Below are 25,075 nucleotides of genomic sequence, written 5' to 3' on the forward strand. Positions count from 1 at the left end.
CTCTAGGCTTTTTTTTATGGATGACAAAAGTTTGAGAAGAAGAAGAAAAGATTTGCAATCAACTCATTTTGAAACAGGGATCGTTACCCTGTAAATTTCACATAAACTCTGACATATTCAAATATAATCTGGCTACTGACTATTCAAAAGCTTCAGCATTTGTTCCGAGCTCCTATTTTTATTAGACCGTGTACAAATCCAACTTAAAGACATTAGTTAGTCTAGGAAGAGACTAATTGATGAATTAATAAACTTTTATTTACCCAACCCCAGTTCTAGTAACTTCTAAAAATCATAAGAAAAGTTCAATGGTGTGTACCAGGTCCTGGCACATTCTAAAATTTACGAATTAAATACATAATAGTGATGTCTCTGTGGTGCCATGAACACCACAAACTTCTGAAAATCTTTCATGATAAAGTACAGTTGAAAGATTCCATGACCTTAAGAGCAGAAAACATTAAATCAGACTTTTAAATAACAAATAATTTAAGGCTAAAATATTTGGTATTCATAATCAATGCCAGCAGCCTTCCTAGTCTAATAAAGTAAACATGCACAAGAAATACAAATTTGAACAAAACATCACAATTTTTATTAGATATATATGTTTGTATGGGTATGTTATGTATGTGTGTATGTGCATGTGTGTGTTCATATGTGTGTTGGTATATATGTATGTAATTTTAGTGCCCTGAAAGCTATCCACTCATGTTTGGCTTAATACATATATTAGAAATTTTGGGGAGAATATCTCCACTTCAAATATATATTTATATATCTTTTCCAGAATATTCAATATAAATATGCCATATATAAATCATGCCATAAAACTAAATGCAAAATTTGCACATTATTGCATGCTTGATGTGATAATACATGCCCACTAATAACTTCCTTATGATGGCCTCCCTTCATAACTCATGATCTGCACAGTAACAACACTGGAATGAAGAGTTCTCAAATGTACTTGCTGGACTGGGATATGTCTCTCAGGTTTACCAGGGAGGATTATCTTGTAAGCCAAATATTGGACTAATACTAAATCAAAACATTAAATAATGCCTAAAGAGGTGTTTGCTATGTGAAGCGGTCGGAGTTCATTTTTCTTAGTTTGGCTGGAAGATTCCCTTCCATCCTGGCAGGTCCTCCAGCCATTTTTTGAAGCTTTGGTGGCAAATCTGCCACAGACTGGCTCATGGGATCGGATAACATCTTGGTGGTTTTAGAGACCAGTTTTTCCTCAGAGTTGCCAGGAACCGAACTTATTCGTTGGAGTTTCATGGGCAAATCACCCAAACTATAGGCTTTTTCTGAAGTTGTAGAACTCATCCTCAGGAGTTTTTTGGGAAAGTCTTCTCTCCCAGTAATTTTCTGTAGCTTTGATGGAAGTTTTGTGCTAATGTCATCTAGTCCGTCTAAGCACTCCACTGAATTGTGTCTTTCTTTGCTGTTTGTTATGGCTGGTGCTATTAAAGGTGAGGACATGAGAAGCATTTCCTCCTGCTCTTTCACACTGTATGGAGGGGTGGGGACTTCAAATGTTGCATGGAACTGGGAGTAATCAACTTTAAAAAAACCTTCTTCTAAAGAAATTACGGGGAAAAAACGATGACCCCAAAGAACTTCATCCTCAGTGTATGATGTCCGAGCTTGACAAGTCATCCCTGCAAGCAGAAAGAAAGCTTTGATGAATTATGCAAAGGAGAAGCAGAAGAAAATGCAGGAATCCATTCTGCTCACAGATTCATATAAGTAGAGTACACAGTATAAGACTATAGAAGTTTTACTCTGTGTTAAATCTGTTTTACATATACTTTCCTCCCACAGAAATGCATAAGGTCCTGGAAATGCTCAGATTCACAAGATTCATGTTTCATTAGGCACAAACTAAGTCTCAAACCTCCATAAAATAACTTTAGAACTCCTATTTATAGGAAGATGCTGAAGGGGAAATGGTATGATCATATCTGTCATTTAAGAAGCAATGTGATAGGTCAAATATAACTGGCTTTGGATGCAACCTGTGCCAGAGTATAAAGGCAAGAAGTTAGAATCTCAAAATCATTTCCTGTAATGTAAAGTATGGACACACCAAGAATTTCATGCTATGAGGAAGAAATAAACATCAAATATATAAACATAAAAATCATATAGCTCTTAATAAATAAGTTTATTTTTTTTACTCTTCATTAGCGACAGTAAGCAAGGCAAGACAGGTTCATTAAACATCTCTCCCCAAAGTACTTGTTAAATTAACAAAACCAGAAATTTTGTGATGGATAATGGCAAGTCATTGTGGTAGTTGTACCTTTGTAGATTTGTAAGATCAGGATAAATTTTGGTTAATATTGTAAAAATTTTGATGGTAAAATAGCTACTTATAATGTATCAATTTCCATTTCAACTCTAAAAACTTTTGGAGGTCATGATAAATATCAGCTGTAAAATTGTGCTACTTACATATTATGTTGTTTAAATATAATGTATCTCATGGTACTTTGACATAACAATTTTGTTTTCTTCAATATAATTTATTTACATTAAATTATTATGTAGTCAATCAAACTCTGAATATCCACCTTTTGAAACTGAAGTGAAAATTTAAAATCACACATCAAATCTCAGCTTTATAAAAATCACATTATGATTTTCTGTGAGAAGTAAAATGTTTGCTTCCATTTCCTTTCATTACCAAACTTCTCCAACTGGCTATTAAAATGTAAAGTCACAGAACTAATAATTCTCCCTTAAGAAATAAGTATTATCTAATGAAAAATAACCATCTTCCTTCTTTCACTTATTCACATCATACAGGTAATTTCTGTTGTTTTAAAACACACTAGAGGGCTGGACAGTGGTGATGCATGCCTTTAATCCCAGCACTCAGGAGGCAGAGGCAGAAGGCTCTCTGTGAGTTCCAGACCAGCCTGGTGGTCTACAAAAGCTAGTTCCAGGAGAGCCTCCAAAGTCACAGAGAAACCCAGTCTCTAAAAACAAACAAACAAACAAACAAACAAACAAAAAACAGCAGATGAAGAATAAAAGGATGTTGTACCCTTCTGCTACCTGAAATGCAATCACAAACAACACTTTCAGAGAATTAAGAATAAGATTTGTGGTTTGAAATGCCACATTGAAGAAAAGTTAAATCTTTCATTGATTCCCTCCAAAATCTTGCAAAATGTATATTGTCAGTTATATATCACAAGGTACTCCATACTTATCATTACATGGCATCTTTCATAAGGGATTAAAACTTTCTAATTCAGAAAACAAATATCCATGTCATGTGAGACACTGTGCTACTGTCATGGCTCTTCTTCTTTATCCTCTGTACAGTCAGTTTTGTTAAGGAGACAGGCTCTGTCAAATAGAAAGAGAGGGTAACCCAGGGCTCAGAGTCATTACATTTTTGAACTTACAGGGATACCGATTTAATAAGCTGCAGAAAAAAATGTCAGCATGGTTTTACTATCTCTCCTCTCATCCTCTCATTGTCTCTCTCATTCTCTCTCTCTCTCTCTCTCTCTCTCTCTCTCTCTCTCTCTCTCTCTCTTTCCCCCTCTTCTCTTTTCTACTTTAATGTTTCAGTTAAGAGTATAAACCCAATAATCACTTTAAGACTAAAATAAAATATACATGCCTGAGTGTGACAAAAATCACTATTTATAATAAATACTATGCAAGGCAGAGCCCCCTATATATTCATGTGGGAGGGTTATTGAACCAGTTAAAAAAAGTTACTTCTGAATTTTAACACACTAGCAGAACATCATTTTGTATTCTAAACATATTTATAAACCGCTACTAAATATTTTTAAAGAAAATGTTGCATTGCATTTCATCATAAAAGATAAAAAAGAACTTTACAGACATAGTCATTTACTTTTATTTGAGAAATTTGAAGACAAACTACCCAGAAGAAATAAATATTCTATATACTAAATAATAGAGCAAATAATATTAGGATTCTCTTTGTCTCCTCAAATTAAACCATTTTGTATTGAATTACAAAATCTCTCTGTATGAATAAATGCAACAAAACTATCATTTATGGATTTTATAGTTAATTTGTGGTATTTGCCCTAAAACCCTCTTTTAATTTAAAACTAATCAACTTTCTTTCTAGATTTTTACCACAATCAGGGTTCAGTACAACTGTATGTCAAGGCACATACTCAGGATGTTAGTGTTCTGAAACACTTGGAAGATTTGTCCTAAGATTTCTATAAATACCATTATTCATTAAAAAGTCTCAAAGTAATTGCAGCCATGAGCTTTGTGCAATTATTTCCAATAGTTAGAGCATATACTGAAATATCTGATGACCACCTGGATGGTAGAATATCCTTTTTGATTGCTTGCTTATCTATATTTTGTTTAGGGCATGTTGATAAAATAGTCACCATTATGGTCCTGTATTTTTGCTGACCCTTACTCCCACTCTCTAATCCATCTCCACAGCAAGTCTTGATCTAGGTCATGTTTTTAAACCATTTTTAAGCATACCCAGCCCCCTGTTTGTGACTTACACAAGCCCTCTCTATGCTTGTAGAAACAATGACCAATTACTGAGTTAGTGATGGTCTGACAGTTTAATTAAGAACTCGTGATAATATCAAGCTTTGCCAATTTCACCTCAAAAGCTCCCAAACCTGTTATTCTAGTGAACATTGAATTAGGTTGAATACATGACCTTGATCTAGGGTAAATAAACAATTGGCAATAGGAAACACCAAATATGTTATCTGCATTGCACTTACCATTCTAAATTTACAATGCTTCTAGAATAAAACACATGAAACAATAGCATATACCCCTTTTAATCTGTGAGTCAATGCATGAAACACATCTTTTTTTTTCCACAAAATGTTTTTCATCTAAAGATGCAGAAGTCCCAGCTATTTCCAGCAGCAGCATCTGCTGTTTCTCCAGTTTCCACAGGGATGAGTGCGTGTTGATTTTTCATCACATTTGTTCCAGTCTGGAATCTGGTTAAAGCATGCAAACAGACATCTCGCCAGCTGAGAAGTACAATCACATAGTGCCCTTTGAATGATGGTGTTCACCTGCAATTACTTTAATTCAGCTGGTATCTTTGGTCATGAATTCAATCAAGGTTTATTTTTAAATAGTTTTAAATAGAAAAGGTAATGAAAATATAGAGTATTTTAAAAGGAAGGATGCTATAATGCATGGTTATTCTTAGAAAATTTAATTATAACTACTTTAAAGCTTCTCAATTAGAGATTTCATTTTATTTTTGTGGACACCAATTTGGGATCGTATTTCAAAAAGAAGTAGTTTCTCAATTACATCTTGGCTCATTGTCAAAGGTAAGGAAAAAGAGTTGTAGGTAGTTTTTCTGTTGTCAAATAAATAAAACTTCATCATTATCCTTTTTAATTTCAAATTAGCAATATCCCAAGGTGAGACTAGATTTTAAAACTATGTGGTATGGACTTGTATGGTCTATAGGTGATCTTACAGCCAATAAAAGAATGGAAGGATCAGGAAAAGAGAAGGTAATGTGCTGAACAATTTTCTTTGTGTCATTAATATGATGTTACAATAGGTTTATTTATTCACTTGCTGGAAGCCTCTTTAATGAAAGCCAAGTGTTCATATTGAGTATCTAAGTTTATGAAACACAAAATGTGGAGTAAAATCTAAAAGGTAGGAATATGAGTAATTTAACTTAAAAGTATTTAAGAGAAAGAATGACAAAACAAAATAGTCAGATAGTCAAAAAGAAAATAAATAAAAAAACTAAAAACATAGAGTTTATTTTATGGGCTACCTACTCCTGGTCATGGGTACTGCCATAGTGTGTGGTTGATGTACCTAGTGACACTCCATTTGCAGAAAACTGATTTACCCTTTGCCAGCAGGTATCACTTTCAAATGGTCTCTTGGGCAGTTGTAGGACCCTGTGCTGTCCATGTTTTGATGTTTGTCTATTTGGGTAAATACTGAGAGATGGAAAGGAGTGGTTAGTGGGAGGGAGAGTGAAGATCATGAAGTTAGTGGGTGTGAAGTTTGAGGGATCTCAGAGAAGATGGTAGAGGGAAAATGCAAAATTTTTTGAATGAGAAAATTTAAATTATAAAGGTAAATATGTTAATTCTTTATGAGTTGGCAAAAAGTAATTGTGAATGTCCAATAGCTTTGAACATTGATTTTCTATATTACCAATATATCAAACTTTTTACATCCCTTCAGACAGTATCACAAATTTTCAGGAACACATGAGATAAAAATGATCTTTATACCAAAAGGAGAACAGTCACTAAATCACCAAACACTACACATATTTTCAACTTCTGCATCCAGCCATGAGAGGTTCCTGTTGTCTGTAGTTCATAAAGTTATGAGCAGCATAAAGGGCTTCAGGGAAATTTAATAGCTAGTTAGTTGTACAAATCGCAAGCTCCCCCTGTTCAGCTCCTTAATAATGTTGTTCTTCTTCTATGATGCCAAACCTCATGATAGACTGAGATACTTGAGGTACCTTTACATCTTTCCCAAATTCTGGAAGTAAGACTACATTAGAGGTAGATCACAAAACCATGGTATGATTGGTCCTGAACTGAAGAAACTCGACTGGAAAGCCATGTTTTTAATGACTATGTTATACTGGCTGTCTATCAAGTTGCAAGGTGTAGTCATCAAAAGGAATAAAACAGAGTATTAGAGCATTAGAAATGTAGCTAAGGAAAATTCAAATTCAAGTGTTAATGTCTGTGGATTGAATACTAATACTGTAAGTTAGTGGTCAGGAACTACCAAGTTCATATGACAAGGACAGAAATGAGACACAAGGAAAGTGAACATGGAGGTGAACACCAAAATAGCCTTGTACAGATCCAGGAATGACTCTTACCCCAAACTCTGTGATAATGAAGAGTTAAAATAGCATGAGTTTCTTTGGAAAGTTTATAGTTTAAATTTGGGTTCAGCTCAGAGCAGAGTTTATTTTATGGGCTCTTCAATAACATATCCACATCCCAGGACTATAACCTAGGATGCTTACTTGTGGAAGGTACCCACCCTTGTTTTGTTGATTCTCAGTTTCTCTAATCTTTAAAAACTAAAATATTATTAGTTCTTATACCTTGGAGCCATTGGGAACATTTCATGAGATACTGCCTTTAAATTTAAAATATTCACAAAAGTATTAGATATTTATTTACTGTAGCCATAAATTGTATGACATATAGAAAATATATGATAAACCCAAAATACCACTACTTTTAGCCACAGTAAAAGTTCTTAGCTTATGTTCCTCTGGCTATTGTTTAAGTGATCATTGGTAAGCTACCAGTGACAGTATTAATCACACACAGCATACTTAATACCACCCAGGCATTGTGTTGTGTAGCTTTAACATTTTTTCTATACCATCACATTGGCACTCTGAAGCAAATTTAACTAAATCAATACTTCAGGGAAAGTACCAGATTTTGTAAAACACCAGAAGCAGAAAAATCATTACAGAATGACATCTAGAGGTCCAAATAGGTCGAAAACCACATATCAGTTACTTATTTTCTCATGTAATCTTTAGTCAAAGAGCTGGAATATGATCATACTTAAATCTGCCATATACCTGTGAGTGTGTATGTGTGTAGGGGGAGGCAGATGGTTATTGATTAAGGAAGTAATTTTGCTGGTTATCAATCTGTGTCAAATTACAAAATGCAGGGAGAAGACCACTTTTAGACATGGCTGCAATGCTATGATAAATACAGCTGATACCCTAGTATCTAAGAATCAGGTCACATCAGCCCTAGAGGCCAGCAGATGAATCATGGGTTTTGATGTTAGACCCATGTAAAAATCAAACAGTGGATCTTAGCAAATCATTAATTAATGTATAATCTGGAAGATGAAAAATCTAGTAAACTGTTGGAATCTTTGTTTTTATTATTTGTTAAATTGATGCTTCCTCAAAAGGATGTTGTGAGGATCAATTCAATTAAAAGATGTATATAAGTAGCTTACATGATACTCAGTGATCATTTTATTCAGGGAGTATCTCCAAATGAAGGCTATATAAATATAAATTCATTTTCACATTCATAAAAATATACGAAGCTGGAAAATTTAACAAAAAACATTATTTTTTCTTTCTCAAATACTAATTTTCTATCTTTTCTTTAAATTGGCAGTTAAAGCTGATACAGTGCATGCCATATATCACAAATAACTCCCCAGTCTATCTTGCATATTTCTTTCAAGATTATTGAATAAAGTCTATTGCTGTTTATTCCCTAAAGTGCCTAAATTTCCCCATCCCCCGTAAAGAACAACTGCCAGGCTCACTCAGCATTCTCTTCTTGCTTTCTATTCCACTGCTCTGAGCTGAACCCAAATTTAAACTATAAACTTTCCAAAGAAACTCATGCTATTTTAACTCTTCATTATAAAACAAAAAGACTGTGTACTCCAATTCTCAATAACACTGAGGTTATTGGCATCAGGCTCTCCTGGGATACATGCAGCAAGGCCATTAAGTGCAGATAAGTTGTTTCCAGAAAGGGCAGTGTTCAAATAGTTGAAATCTCTAAATCCCTACATAGTCTGCCAAAGCAGACTGTTGGAGAGGAGTTGCATGATTCAACTCTGTACTATGCTCTATTCTTTACAAGCATTTGATCTTCCAACTTGTACACAGATGTCAGTTTGCTAGTTTTGTGTAGGTGAGGTCAAAGATTTGTTTTTAATTATAGCTGAAAAAACTATATTTGCAAGGTTATAAAATTTGTAAATGATTTGGCAACAAATTTAAAAATATGCTTTAGATTTCTAAGATATTAAAATAAAAGGAAAAGATTTTTAACAATGAGTGTTGAGCTTCTAGAACAGATTTTAAGTGTGGATGCTCATGTCTATTGAAAAGCATGCAATGTGCTGGTAGTCTGTGTTGAACACTCTGGAGTACAAGGTAATGCTAAAATCAAAGAACAGAAATGTAGGCAATAAATCACAGATTGCTCCTGTAAGACCAATGACATGTTAGTTAAACCACATTAACCTTAGCTGCTATAAAATGTGGGTAGTAGTAAGGCTAATAATACCTAATCCCCAAGCAGTTTTCTCTCTCTCTCTCTCTGTGTGTGTGTGTGTGTGTGTGTGTGTGTGTGTGTGTGTGTGTGACCAATTTTTATGGGTCTACCATCATAGCCACTAAATATTAAAGGGCAGGTAATTGGAAGTAATTATTCATCATACTGTTATTGCAGTTTCCTCTAACGTTCAGTTTAGATATAATTAATATATTTTCTAATAATCACATTTTTTTAGAATCAAATCAACTGAAGTAACTTGTATTCTTGATATACTCTGGTAATGTGAGTTATACCATGGTGCCCATACTGCCCTGTCATCTAAAAAGCACATATTATCATACTTACTAATAGCAAACCAAGCCAAAGTATGCACCTGCCTCTCCATAAAGAAATGTAACCTAACTATAGCAGAACTCCTTGTCCTGACTACAATTTATTTCCCAGAGACACTGACCAAGGCATCATCTCCATCTCCCTAATCTTACTTCCTAGGGAAGCATTACAAAATGACAAATTACTTTCATATGATTATCATTTCCCTAAATTCTACAATGGAAATGTTCTCTTGTAAGCCTACCTGTTTGGGGATTTTTTGCTTGTATCTATTAAACATGCTTCCTTGCATGGTCAATTATAAAATAAAAACAAATCAAGGGCTGCCATTGTTCTTTCCCTAACAAAACAAGATTCAGTTTCCAAAATATTTCCATTGTGTAGCAACAGCATAATCGAGTTACTACAGGAGAATGACACATAGAAGACTGATTTAAGGAAAGGTTATTTTTAAAAGAAAAAAATGTGTAGCTCAACACACACACACACACACACACACACACACACACACACACACACACACACACACTCACACACTCACACACACACACGAAGGCTGTCTTTTAGGTGACATTAGCAAGTAATTACTTGGGAAAATATATTCCTGTCAAAAATCAGATGGAGAACTTTTGAAATATCTTCTGAATTTAAAAATGCAGTTGAAATTTTTCCCAAGATTGCATACAAATAAATATAGTTAAAATTTTAAAAAGCCGGTCAGTGGTGGTGCATGCCTTTAATTACAGCACTTGGGAGGCAGAGGCAGGAGGATCTCTGTGAGTTTGAGAGCAGTCTGGTCTACAACAGCTAGTTACAGGACAGCCTTCAAACCCACAGAGAAATCCTCTCTTGAAAAACCATAAAAAATTTAAATTAATGTTTATCTTCAAAGGTATTCTAGTGTCATACCTAACAACACAATGATCATACAGATTAAGAAACAAAATGTATCTAGCATATCTTCCAGATAATTTGAAATACTTTTATGATAAAAAACTTCACAAAAATATTACTAACCCTTAGTAAAAAGCTATGTGTCATATCAGAAGAAGTCTATGTATATTATTACGTAATTCTTCAGTGTCTGTGAAGAAATATTCCTTTCCTCATATGAAGTATGAAGACAATAGAACACACACACTCACACACACACACACACACACACACACACACACACACACCGAGTCACCAATTTGCAGTGGATAAATATATTGCTTATTGCTTTCTGTTCATACATGCTACTTCATTCATCAGTATGTCAACAATTCCTCATATCCAAAGCATAAATCAAATGCATTTAACTATACCACATCGTTGCCAGTTTTTATAATATAGCTTTGTAGCCTTTACATGTGTTAAACTGCCTCACTTATGCATGACTTCATATGTTTCAACATTTCTCACTCATAGGAAGCCATAAATGCCTTGACAATATAAATAATGAACTCCTTCATTCACTGAGCATCTACATTCTGCAATGCATTCTTCTGTTTCAGTTATAAAGTGTCATGAAAATGAATCGTAAAATCAACCATCTAAACTTCCATTTGTTCACTTTAAAATTACTACTGAATTTCAGTATTAGAAATAGTCCTTATTGACAATGTTTATAAGTTTATATACCAGGGTGGAGAAATACCATGTAAAAATCACATTAGATGAATTTAAATTTAAGACACACCTTGAATTTGGTAACTTCCTGTGGCAATGCACATATTTCAGATGTCACAAGGATTTTTAGGGCCAGTGAAATAGTGGAACATGTGAAGACACCTGCAACCAAGCCTGACCATCTGAGCTCCAGCTCTGAGACACACATAATGGAAGGGAAAATCTGACTCTTGTTGGCTTCCTGTGACCTGTGAGGAAGCCATGTGTGCATTCATGTTCTCTCTCTCTCTCTCTCTCTCTCTCTCTCTCTCTCTCTCTCTCTCTCTCTGTGTGTGTGTGTGTGTGTGTGTGTATGTGTGTGTGTGTCTCACATGCAAAATAAATAAACACACAATGAAAATGTAAGAAATACCAAAAGAAAAGATGAAAGGAATGGAGGGAGGGAGGAAGGGAGGGAGGGAGGAAGGAAGGAAACTTCCTAGGAGAGACCTCAGCTACATTATCTACTTAGTTTCCCATGATGAACCAGGAGTCAGACATTCCATTCCCCAGAAGGAAGGAGGAAAGAATGAAGTAAGAAGTGTTAGGGGTGTGGTTAATACTTTCAATGATTTCTAGCCACTTATCTATAGCTTATTTTAATACTACTAAAAGTCACTAACAAAATTGTATGAGACAAATATTAGTGGAGAAAACATCTGTGACATTGCAATGTAGATTAACTTCTACACATTGAAAATAAAATAATTTGTTGTTCAGGTGAACTCAAACTTGGCCCATACCAAAGCTTCTAATACTTTTTAGTGAAGCAGGCAAACAAAATATAGGTTGTATTGCATATAGGTTATATTCAATCATTATAAACATGAAAGGTAATATATGTCATATTAGATGATGTCATATTTTCCTTACAAGAATTTGAAATCATACACAATATAGACGTAAGATGGTTATTAGGAAGAGATAATTTTATATATAAATTTTATTTAAATTAGAAATAATCTTATTTTATATATCAATCCCAGTTCCCTCTCCCTCCCATACTCCCATACTCCCCAACGACCCCCCATCCCATCCCTCATCCACTCCCCAAGGAGGGTGAAGCCTTCTATGAGGGTTCATTAAAATCTGTCCAGTCATTTGGAGCAGGGCCTTGGCCCTTCCCTGTGTATCTAGGCTAAGAGAGTATCCCTCCATGGTAAATGGGATCCCAATGTCCATTCATACACTATGGATACATCCTGGTTCCACTGCCAGAGGCAAAGACTGCCCAGTGCTCCTAATTGACACCCACATTCAGGGGGCCTGATTTGGTCTTATGTTGGTTCCCCAGCTGTCAGACTGGGGTTCAAGAGCTTCCACTTGCTCAGGTTAGCTGTTTTAGCTGTTTTGTGGGTTTTCCCCCATAGTCTTGACCCCTTTGTTCCTCACTCCTCCCTCTCTGAAACTGAATTCCAGGAGTTTGGCTCAGTACTTGGCTATGGATCTCTGCTTCTGCTTTCATCAGCTACTGGATGAAGGCTCTAGGATGGCATATAAGGCAATCATCATTCTCATTATAGGGGACAGGCATTTAAGGTAGCCTCTCCACTATTGCTTAGCGTCCTAGGTGGGGTTATCCCTTTGGATCTCTGTATAATTCCGTAGTGCCGAATTCCTCTTTAAACCTATAGTGGCTCCCTCTATTGATGTGTTTCTTTTATTATTCTCTATTCCTCTCCCCACTCAATCTTCCTGATCCATCATGTTGTCCTCCCCTCCCTTCCTCTCCCCTCCTCTTTTGCCTACATCCAGGGGAGTGAGGGGAGGAAGAGATAATTTTCCTGGAATTAGATAGCATGCTATATTATAATTAAAACAATATGACATTTTGCAAACACAACATTTGTCTTATATAAAACCTATTTGTTTGATGAAATTCCTGTCCATCATAATACTAAATTGGTCACCTCATACAGTACAGCACATCTATTTCTACCTGACAATTTAAAACTTGTTTTCTCCTAGCTCATGACTCTTCCTTTTTATAGAGACTGACACATCTTTTACAGTCACCAACTATAGCTACTTTTTAACATCTCCTTTGGCAGGAATTCAACTACACTTTGTTTGCTTGCAGGCTCAGAACAGAGCTGAATAAACATTTGCAATTCAGCAGTTGTTCTGGTTCTACGCTTTGCAGTAAAAGGTCAGGGAATTTTTATTCTAATTTCGCTGTTATGCTATTTTTAGAAGCCAAGTGAAAATAAATTCCCTATAATTTTAAGAGAACAGTTTCTGAGGAAATATATTTTCTCTAAGTGTGAAAACGGCACATCACAGTAATAATTGCAAATATATGTTCTTTTAGCACATGTATTTTAAAATAAAATTGTAGCATGTATGTACAAGTCTTATGAATGAATTTAATTTGGGGGCAACATAGTATAGAGACTGTCTAAACTCATTGGTTTCTATCTACTTCACTATTTCTCTAATTTGTATCAACTTTATGAAAAACAGATTGAGTTTTATGAATCCCAAACTATCGAAATGCTAAGACAAATAGTATATGATAGTGACTTTCTTAAATTTGGCATTATCTGATAGAAAATGATAAGCAAACTCTGTAAGTCTATTCCAGAATGTAACAAACTCTAAAAGTAGATTAGATCTTTTTGTTCCAAGTGTTTAAGTGAAAAATGGTATGTCTGCAAACTTTCCATTAGTTTAAAGATCCTCTGTCTAGAGGTAAAAACCCTTCAATGACCAGCCAACATTTGGAGAAACTTTACCACATATATCTTTGAAAAATGTTTTGAGAGTAATGTTTATTTCACAAAACATGGTAAAGATGTTTAATATATTAAAATCCTTAATAGTCAAAACATAGAAAATATTTTAAAATAAATAGTACTTAACTATGTAACAGTGAGCTTAATTTGGTGGCTGTGAGAGAGATGGAAGTAGAAAGAGATGGAAGGTTTGATGAATTAGTCAATCTGGAATATTTCAAATCAAGTGCTCTGGAATGCTATTCATGTAGGACTCATTATATAGAAATGACAATTCATTAAGAAAGGATTTTCTTTCTATCACTTATAATCCAATATTTTTTCAATCTTTTTAATATCATACTGAATTTAAACCTACATTTTCATAAATTCTGTATATTACAAGAGCCTTTCTAATTTTGTTTCTAAATTTTTGTTTACTTTGGCATAGAGTGACATTTTCATTGTTGTCTAAAATTTCTGAGAGATTGACGACTACCTTAAATGCCATCATAGAGCCTTCATCCAGTAGCTGATGGCAGCAGAAGCAGAGGCCCACAGTCAAGCACTGAGCATAACTCCTGGAATCTAGTTTTAGAGAGGGAGGAGTGATGAGCAAAGGGGTCAAGACCATGCTAGGGAAACACACAGAAACAGCTGACCTGACCAAGTGGGAGCACACAGACCCCAGACTGAGAGCTGGGAACCAGCATGAGCCTCAACCAGGCCCCCTGCATGTGGGTGTCAGTTAAGTATCTTGTACAATCAATGGGGTCTCTGGCATGGAGAACCAGTATTTATCCCTAGTTCACAAATAAGCTTTAGCAGTCAATTCCCTATGTAGGGATACTCTCTTAGCCTAGATACAGAGGGGAGTGTCTAGGTCCTGCCCCAAATGTTGTGACAGACTTTGATGATCCCCCATAGGAGGCCTCACCCTCCCTGAGGAGTAGATGGGGTTTGTTGGGGGGAATGGGAAGAAGGGAGCCAGAGGGAACTGGGACTGGTATGTAAAATAAGATTGTTTCTAATTTAAATAAAAATTAATTAAAAATAAAAAGCTGTAAAACCAAAACAAAATAATAACAATTTCTAATGGTATTATTTTTAAATATTGAAGTCAAATTAATGTTGTGGATTCCATTGTGAGCCTTTCCTATGTCTCACCAATTATACTTCTTATGTACACAAATGTCCCATGGCACACTGTTTTTTACCTGATATCATGTTCTCCTATCACAATCAAGCCCTCAGCATTGACCAGTTAGATGCAGAAATTTATGTTGTCCTAAAATTTTGTCAGGATATACAATCTTCTTTTTGAAGATGGAGACAATGAATACTGCTGTTACTGAAGTTATTAAAAGGTTAACATCTATATTCAGGAACAAGAGTTGACTTACACAATGCTATATCTCTTGTAAAACCTTTGACATTCCCATTTGCAAAACTTCTGTCTGGAAAATATCTGCTATTGCATATGAGAGTGTTTGGCAGAGATCACTCAGACTGCTGTGTAGAAAAAAAAATTTGATAACCACAGGTGGGAAACTGGACAAAAAGGCAAGCACCAAACACACAGCTGTCAGTAGAGAGGGAAGTGGTGTTGAGGAGACCTACTTCATAGTAACTGATAAGTATTTGGGTTTGGAAAGAAGGCTGGTCACCAAAAGTTTGTGTTGTTTAAATGATGAAGATGGATATGACCTAGAATGTCACTGGAGAATTTCTTAAGAATATAAAGATAAAATAATAGCAGAAATAATATGTTTTTATTTCCTGAATTTTACTCTCCAAATCTAGTTGACCACCATGTAAAAAGCTTGATAACAACCGCAGACATTGGTAGCATGAGAAAATTAATCATCTCTGATCTAAACCAATGCCGTGAAAATAAGAGCAACTACTGTCTGTGCAGTCTGCTTAGATCAGAGGAAATGTTATGATTAAGCTGTCACCCCTTGCCTCAAGTTTCTATATCTGGCATTCACTTTACTAATTATAGCCTCTTTGTTTTACTCTGGATCTGCTGACAGAACACTGACTGGGTCTCAGCCAACTAATGAGATCAAATACATTAAGTTTGAAATGCACAATGTGCATCTTAATGCCACTGTTTTCCGAGACTCTTTTCAGTTTGGTGATGTAAAAGCACAGTTTTCATGCAAGCCTGTAATTTATAGGGACTGTTAATATATGGGTAGATTCTCTGCTTCATTTTCAAGTTGTGAGCACAAAACTGGAAAAGAAATTACCTTAATAAGAGAATAGATGAAAAAAGAGTTGTGTTCTTTGTAAATGAATTTACTTTACTTCTTGGGTAGGGCAATTAAACAATCTAGATTGATTTCACTTGAAGAAGTCTCAGGATTCACATGCAAAACTTCTATCTTGTTATAAACAGGGAAACTGGGGTAAAGAAATTGCCATCCCCACTGATGCCAGTAACATTTATTTCCTCCCTTTTTGACACAATTTGCAACAGGTGATACCAGCATAGTGAGATGAAGTAGGAAAATGGGCCCCATGATGAGACTATGTAGACAATGTTTGATCTTTGTTTTGAAATGAAGTAAACTTTGTGTCAAAATTAAACAGATTATTTCTCTGAACAGGTTGAGAACATTCTGAGTTACCTCTTATTTTAATTAACAGTTTGCTTGCTATTAGGATATTCAAAGGAAACAGCCATCTGTCACATTCTGTACTGTCATTTAAAAATAATATTTGGGCTCTAGACCTTGGCATACTTATTTTGAGGTCCCGTCACCTTTTCTAGAGACAAAATCAGCAAGGTGTAATATGCAAAATGTAATACTCTCTACTGATTTAAAGATTTTTGACACCTAAAGTAACCACTACATAAAATAATCTATGTATGAAATTTAATACATAGCTAACACACTTGGATATAGTAACTTAAGCATTTTCTATTTCTTTGAAAAATTCAGTCTAAATGTTCCTCCAATAAATTTACCGATACAGATGAAAATTATGGATTTTGAGTTTTGAAGGATTGTGTGTATTGTAGGCATAAAAAACGAGAGAATAAGTGGCAAATCTGCTAGTTGAGCACAGTCTAAGGGGAGGGCTTTGAGGGGAGGGAATAAATGTCAAGGCTGGTGCCTTATATATAAACTAGGATGTCCTGTTTGGCCTGAGCTAAGAGTCTAGTGCTGTTCTCACTGCCACATACATATTGCAGCTCTCATCCTTGGTTGTACAAAGATCCAGTGATTACATCAATTATTCTGACCAGTCTTAACCAGTTTTAAGCAAAAATGTCATTACTTACCACACGAAGAAAATTGATAATCCTAATATACTACAAATTTCTAGTTCAATCTTCCCATTCCCATGACTAAGAAACCCAACACTGTTCTGCCTTAGCTTCTTGTGTTTGTGAGAGTCAGACAGGTCTCAGGTCACTGAGAATTGCAATAAGACATCTACGGCTTGTAATTGATAAAAACAAAGGTACAAATGAAGGTGGTTTTCATATGAAGATGTTTTCTAATGAAAACTGACTCAGAAGATACTTTGTAGAAACCCTGTCTCACAATTTTTAATATAAATAATAACAAGAAAGTTTCAGACATTTTGTTTTAGAATTAAGGAATTGACATCAGGCTGCTTACCAACATCTGATACTGAACTTCAGCATCACTATAATGCAAATGTCAAATGTATCACCCATTTAATATGAAAATAAGTAATATTAAGGTATTCAGTACAGAAAACAGAAGAATATTTTCTTGAGTCTGACACAAATATACATCTCACACACTGTAGTTATACTTCATAAAATCTGAGTTAATTGCAGAAGCTCTTTCCAGAATTTGAGTACTAGAATCACTGAAAGACAGTGGAGAATAAAAATGTTTGCTATTTTTTCCAGTGAATCATATGCCTAAAGCATGTATTTACATAAAGTAATGTCTACTAAGACCAAGAGATTAAAATAAGTTAGTCAATGTCTTCCTAAACATGCAAATTTTCAAGTAAACAGGTTTGAAGAACAATGATATATTTATGTACATTCATAAATAAGCCAATAAGCCAATCTGAAATTATCCTACCCTACTTGTGCCATCTCTTGAGTACTAGATAATCCACTAGCTGACAATGACTAAATGTTTAGAGGATTCTGTGAGTTGTTTTTGAAGCAAAAGTCATCTCTGCAAAGGGTGACTGCCTTTGTCATACTTGCCAAGTGAAAATAGTCTCCTAAATATGAAGCAGCCTGCTTAGCAGAACATCTGTGAAATGGATTGAGGGAAAACAGCACTCAGCATAGGTCCTGGGGGAAGTTTTTGAGTTGAACACTAAGCAAAAGAAGGATGATAGACGTTTTTAACATAAACCCCAAAAGGAATGAGGAACCCCTTCAATACGCCTTTGATTGAAGCTGAAAATAAAAACAAACTAATAAACAAAACTATTGCAAAGTACGATTTTCCTAACTATGATGAAGCATCTGGATTCCAAGAATTTTCTCAGCCTGTCAAAGGGAATATAAATTGGTTTAAAGATATGCTTATGTTAGGGTATCAGTATTCAAAAGAGAAAGGAAAATATAGGCAGATGTATTAAGATATGTGTTGAACCTAGAGGTACAAGTCTTGAGTTGCCAAGAGACCTCATCTTGGAGAATAGAATGTACCAATAAGAATGGAAAAAGGGAACATGGATTGATCAGCTGAATCAGCACATGAAGGAAAAGGAGAGAAACAGCAGATTTTTTTCTTTGGAAACTTCTCCTTGCAACAGATGGGGACCATTACAGAAAATCACAACTGATATCTGGATCTGCTTTCCAACTTGACATGTTTAGAACATAACACCAACACCTTAGGCTCAGAGATCATCATGGGAGAGGAAACAGAAATATTGTAAGAACCAATGGAACAGGGAGCTTGCTGTGAGATTGTGTTTGCTCAAAAGTTCAGAAGCTACATCAAATGAGTCTTACCAACAGGGCTACCCAAACAAGTCAGGAACAGGGATGACACAGTAGACATGCTAACATTGGCATGGGAAAGCTCATGTGATAACAACCCTGTACAAACAACTATAGGCAACTAACAAATGCTAACAGTGGAAAAAACAATCATCCCCCAAAAAAGAGCACACCAATTGGTTTACAGATTCCTAGGCTAAAGGTTAGTTTAGAAGTGGAACTCTTGTTTATCCATACACTAAGTCATCTTATTTGTACTACATGAATAGTTTTACATATTCTCTCAGAAAAATTTTATGTGTGCTTTTTCTAATTATTAACTGAGTGTAGTCATACCTCATGCCTATTGATTAGGAGCCAAGTGAGTGTGGATGCCAGGAAGAAGTAATAACTCCAGTCTGTCTGACCTTCCTTACTCAATCTTGTGAATTAAAGAAGGATGTGACATTAATATTCTATGATGACATTAGGCTTAGAATAAGTGTTTATACTGAGAAATTGTTTTGTAAAATGTTTTTTCATCACTGGTCTTTTGACTACTCATATTTTTACACTGTGTTCTTGGTAATATGTGTATTAATAATTGAGTTTATTTGTAATAGGCAATCACTAATGGCAGGATGTCTAGTTTCTCACAGTCTACATTCTAGTGGCTAGTTTCTACAAACATTTTCATGTTAATTATCATTTCTCCAGATATACTTAGTGAGATCAATAATAACTCATCCACATATTAGACACTGTCCAGATCATGAAGGGGAATGAGTTAGTCAAATGCACTTGGTTCTCACTTTTATACACCTAACAGTGTCACAAAAGGTTTTTTAAAATGCTATTTCAAGTAACTGGAGAGACATCTCAGAAGTTAGGAGCATTGCCTGTTCTTCCAGAGGACACAAGTACACTCACAGAACCAACATGGTGGCTCCTAATTATCTGTAAGTCCAGTTCCAGAGTATTGGATATCCTCCTCATCTGGACTCTAAGGCACCAGACAGCCAAAGTAGTACACAGTCATACACGTAGGAAAACACCAATATGTAAATTTAAAGTGACTTAAAAACAATAATTCAGCAATGGGTGATGAATTAATTACATCCCAAACATTTCTGGAATATAAGGCATTGGAAGTTGTTCTGCTCATTTAATGCAAAGAAATGTGAACAGGGGATTACAAATAATGATTTTGATGGAGCCTAACAGCACACAAGTTTAGAATAAAAAAATTCAAGAGCAACCTAGGTGGGCTAAAGAATACAGCATGAGCAGCCTGGGTAACTTAGTCAGATCTTGTCTCAAATAAAAAGCAAAAAAAAAAAAAAATGTCTAGTGGTATGGCTCATTGGAAGAATACTGTGTGATATGTATAAATTCCTAGATTTATTCCCTAGTATTGATAAAAAACTAAAGCAGAAAATATAGGGGAATAGTTTTTTACAGGGGTGGAGCTCTTCCACGCTATGAGTTCTTAAACAGAATAGAAGCCGTAATAATAACTTGAATGAACGAAGGAAATTAACAGAGAAAGGCATGGAAAGACATGGAAATGAAAAGTAAACAAATAAAAAAACTTGGGAGTGGCCAGGTCATAGGGAACCTTGGAGTCAAGCTCAGTCAATAGACTTCAAGAAAAATATATATGGGAGGATTTCAATCACCTCCCAAACCTAAGAATTACTGAATTACTTTAACAATAATTTCCTTATTAAATACCCCTCACAGACTGCTTTTCACTATTTTTCTTCTCGGCCTGCATAGCTTCTTTACACATCTCTCATGTAGACTTGAAGTCACAGTGCTTGCTTTGTGCTAGAAGACTATCTGCAATATTCAGTATTAGGTTGGCCTTAGTAGAAGCTATTTTTGTTATATAACTGTTCATCTGGTTCCTACAGCATCCTTTATTATAGTTAGATTCTTTCTGCTCTCTACATGTAAAAATATGTGGGTAGTTGTTTTATCATATAATATTGAGGCTTTTGCCTTTCACATTTTGTGAATGCACTTATATTTTTCTGAATACAAAAATATTATCACAAATGAGAGGAACAGTCGAAGATCCACCTTTATTGATTTAACTTCAGAAATGCATCCTCAGGGGACACATACCTTTTCATATTACTATCACAACCATAAAGTTTACAGCAGTGTGATATGTTTGTGTAACATGATTTAGAATTCAAATCTTTCTGGGAAGAAAATCAGATATTTACTGTTTTAAGATGTTGATGTGAATTATTAAAAAGTAAACATCAATATAATATAATGATATGCTCTCAAGCACAGGCACATGTATCGACAAGTACATTTTCCTCTAATTCATACCTCCTAAAACTAAGTAAAATAACTTAAAATCTCAGTATATTTTACTCCAATGAGATAGCAAGTCTTCATTCATTCACTCACAGCATTTTTATGAGAACTTTACTTATAGATATAAATTTAAAAGAACAGAGTTGAATGAAGAAAGTATAGAAAATTCCTGTCTTCACCGAATTAACTGACATTGATACAAGACAAGACATGGGCAGGAATCTCAGCAAAAAATTGAAGATTGAAGATCAAAATGATAGAAAAGTTAACTACTTAGTATTAGACTACTTGTATAGAATCAGAAAGATTGTAAATGAGAAAGTAATAAATGAACTTGGATTGTTGATATAAAAATAAATTCCAAATATGAGAAAAGCACTAATAATAAAAAAGAATCAATATGTTTAAGGATTGGGAAAGGCAGTGAATTCAAAGATAGGAAACTTCACATGAGATATATGTAGGCTTTAGCATTCATGTGCTTGACAGATGGTGGGTGCTTGGAAAATGTGAGTTGGCTGATGTGATAAATGATTAAATAAATAAAGCTATCAGTAATTGATGGACTTTGGTCACTGATTGGATGTTACAAAGGAAGTGGCAAAATACTGTGGCATATGAATCATCTTTAACTTTTATCCCTCATCTATTTTTATACTCTTCCATGATCTAATTCATTATCAATATTGCTATTACATGGTTTTCCACTGCCTTTTTGTTTAAATTCTCATTCAGAAATATATATATATTTAGAGCAATAAGAGGCTACAAGTCAATTCAATTCTTTAATCTTTTCTAATAGTAAAATAGTAATATTATCTTGTACTATAAACTTTAGATGTCAGTAAAGTTTCTCTATAAATAGAATTAAATATCATGATATAAACTTTGTAATAATGATTCATTAATGTTAAGGTATTTCATATATTTAGAGAGATTCTAATATTACCATGAGACAAATTTAATATATGTTAATTAGAAATGATTAAGACAGTAATTGCAGACCCATATCATTTTAATAAAATACACAATCAAGTTTCACCTAAAAATCAAAATATTTCAGTTCTAGTTATACGAGATGAAATCATTCGTAATTCTAGTATCATAAATTTTACTTCTGTATAATGCATCACATTATTTTCTCTGACATCTTTTGGTACATTGTGTCTCACTAGCTAATATTTTAGGAAAATATATTTTTATTAACTTGATAAACTTAAAAAATAACTATTTTATAGCAATTTATTTAAGATAACTAACCATCTCTGTAGTTCAGTTGGGATTGTACTCTGAAGTTAATTAGGCTGCTTCAAATCTCTTCTTACATCACTGGAACAAAAGATTCACAATCTTCATGATGCAGCAGCTGTGTTGTGCAGCAGAGCAAATGTGAAGATGGTTGCAATCTTTGCTTTAATGAATTGATAGATTTATTTGATCTAATTTTCTTTAGAAAATGGCACTCTGATATTGTATTTCTGATGACAGAATGAAAACTTATATGTAAATGTTACTAAAGGTTAGTTACAGATGGTTAAAGGCCTCAGTGGTACTGGATAATGATGAACCATACTTTTGGAAATGAATGTAGCCTGAATGCAACCTTTACAATTTCAATTTAAATTTCATATCTTAAAAATACTCTTTGATTTTATTCTAGTTCCATCCATTTTCCTGCAAATATGATATCATTGTTTTTTTTTTACTGCTTAATAATATTACATTGTGTAAATTACCACATTCTCTTTATCCATATTTCAGACTCAGAACGTCTAGGTTGTGTTTAGGTTCTTTTTATCACAAATAATGCTGATATGAACATAGTTGATCAAATGTCCTGTGGTATGATTGTGCATTCTTTGGGTATATGCCCAAGAGTGGTATTTCAGGATCTTGAGGTAGATTGATTCCCAATTTTCTGAGAAGCCACCATGCTGATTTCCAAAGTGTCTGTACAAGTTTACATTCCCACCAGCAATGAGGGAGTGTTCCCCTGACTCCACAATGTCTCCAACATAAGCTGTCCTAAGTACTTTTTATCTTAGCCATTCTGATAGGTATAATATGGTATCTCAGAGTCATTTTGATTTGCATTTCCTTGATGGCTAAAGATGCTGAGCAATTCCTTAAATATCTTTTGGTCATTTTAGTTTCTTCTGTTTAGAATTCTATTTAGACCTGTATACCATTTTTTAAATGTATTATTTGGTATTTTTTGTCTAGTTTCTTGAGTTCTTTATATATTTGGGGGATATGTCATATGTCAGAAGTTGGTGAAGATCTTTTTTCATTCTGTGGGCTGCCATTTTGTTTTATTAACTTTATTCTTTGCCTTATAGAAGCTTCTAAGTTTCAGGAGGTCCCATTTATTGAATTTTTCTCTCAGAGTCTATGCTACTAGGGTTATATTTAAGAAGTGATCTTCTGTACACATGCATTCAAGGTTACTTCCCACTTTCTCTTTTATCAGGTTCACTGTAATTGGATTTATGTTGAGGTCTTTGATCCACTTGGACTTGAGTTTTGTGCATGGGGATCGAAATGGATCTATTTGCATTCTTCTACGTGTTGACATCCAGTTATGAGAACACAATTTATTGAAAACTGCTTTCTCTTTATCCATTGTACAATAACTGATGGAAAAATAATCAGTGACCCACAGCCAAGCACTGGGCTGAGCTCCTGGAGATCAGTTGAAGAGAGGGAGGAGGGATAATATAAATAAGGGGGAGGCGATCAAGAACACGATGTGGAAAACAACAGAGACAGCATACTAGAACAAGTGATGTGCCGTATTTTCTGTATACATTCTTCATTTGAGAGACATCTAGGTTATTTCCAGGTTCTGACTATTAGAGATAATGATGCTATGAACACAGTGGAGCTAATGTTCTTGTAGTTTGAGAATGCAAGTTTTTGGTATATGCTCAAGGATGCTATTGCTGGATCATAGTGGGGGAAGGGGAGAAAGGGAGGGAGAGAAGAACATAAGCGATGGGAAGGTGGAGATGGGGGAAAGACAGAGAGGGAGAGCAAAGAAAGAGGTATCTTGATTGAGGGAGTCATTATGGGGATAGTGAGAAACGTGGCACTAAGAAAATTCCCAGGAATCCAAAAAGATGACTCAAACGAAGACCCTAGGCATTAGTGGAGATAGTACCTGAATTGACCTTCTCCTGTAATCAGATTGATCACTACTTGAATTATCATCATAACAACTGATGGAGGCAGATTTGGAGATTCACAGGTAAGCACTGGGCTGAGCTCCCAGAGTCAAGATGAATACATGAAGTGACAATAAGAATAAAAGAGGTCATGACCATTTTGGGGATACCCACAGAGACATCTCATCTGAGCTACTGGACGCTCGATGACTCCAAACTGACAACTGGGGAACCTGTATGGGACCGAATTGGGCCCTTTGAATGTGGGTGACAGTTGTGTATCTTGGGCAGTCTGTGTAGTCACTGGCAGTGAGACCAGGATTTATCTCTACTTCTTGAACTGGGTTTTTGGAGCCCATTCTCTTTGGAGGGATACATTGTTCAACCAAGATATAGGTAGGAGGGCCTTGGTTCTGCCTCAAAGAGATGTGCCAAACTTCATTGACTCCCCGTGGGAAGTCTTACCATCTTGGAGGAGTGGATTAAGTGTGGTGGGGGGAAGGTGAGGAGAACCAGAGGAGGGGGTGGAGTAAGAGCTGGGATTTATATGTAACATGAAAAAAGATTGTTTTAAAATAAGAAAATGTCTAAAAATTAAATAATTAATTAATTTAAAACTTTACTTCTAGCCTGAAGAGTGGTATTTGTCAGAAGGAAATCTTTCTAGTTTGAATAAAAGAAAATTGATTGCAAAAAATACTGCAGGTAGATGTACACTGATGTTTTAACAGTTTGTATATACTCTGGTGGTAGCCTTCCCATTAGATCACTAACTATAATCTTTAGGAGCATCAAGTGTCTTTAAAAAACTGCAAAGCCATCCCAAAGGAAGTAGAAGCTGCAGCTTTTAGAATTATAGAATTTTGT

The 25,075-nt window shown here is 34.9% G+C and overlaps 1 protein-coding gene across 1 annotated transcript in view; it reads right to left on the minus strand.

Annotated features, from left to right (window-relative positions):
* Window positions 1-838: 838 nt before the first annotated feature.
* Window positions 839-25,075, minus strand: part of Kcnj3 (potassium inwardly rectifying channel subfamily J member 3) — a 165,782-nt gene continuing 141,545 nt past the window's right edge. Inside the window, exon 3 of the mRNA XM_027420411.2 lies at window positions 839-1,667. Coding sequence (XP_027276212.1) covers window positions 1,081-1,667 — 587 coding nt within the window. The 3' untranslated portion in view covers window positions 839-1,080. The remainder of the gene's footprint in view (window positions 1,668-25,075) is intronic.

The sequence above is a fragment of the Cricetulus griseus genome, chromosome 6, assembly GCF_003668045.3.
Source record: "Cricetulus griseus strain 17A/GY chromosome 6, alternate assembly CriGri-PICRH-1.0, whole genome shotgun sequence".
NCBI classification, from domain to species: domain Eukaryota; kingdom Metazoa; phylum Chordata; class Mammalia; order Rodentia; family Cricetidae; genus Cricetulus; species Cricetulus griseus.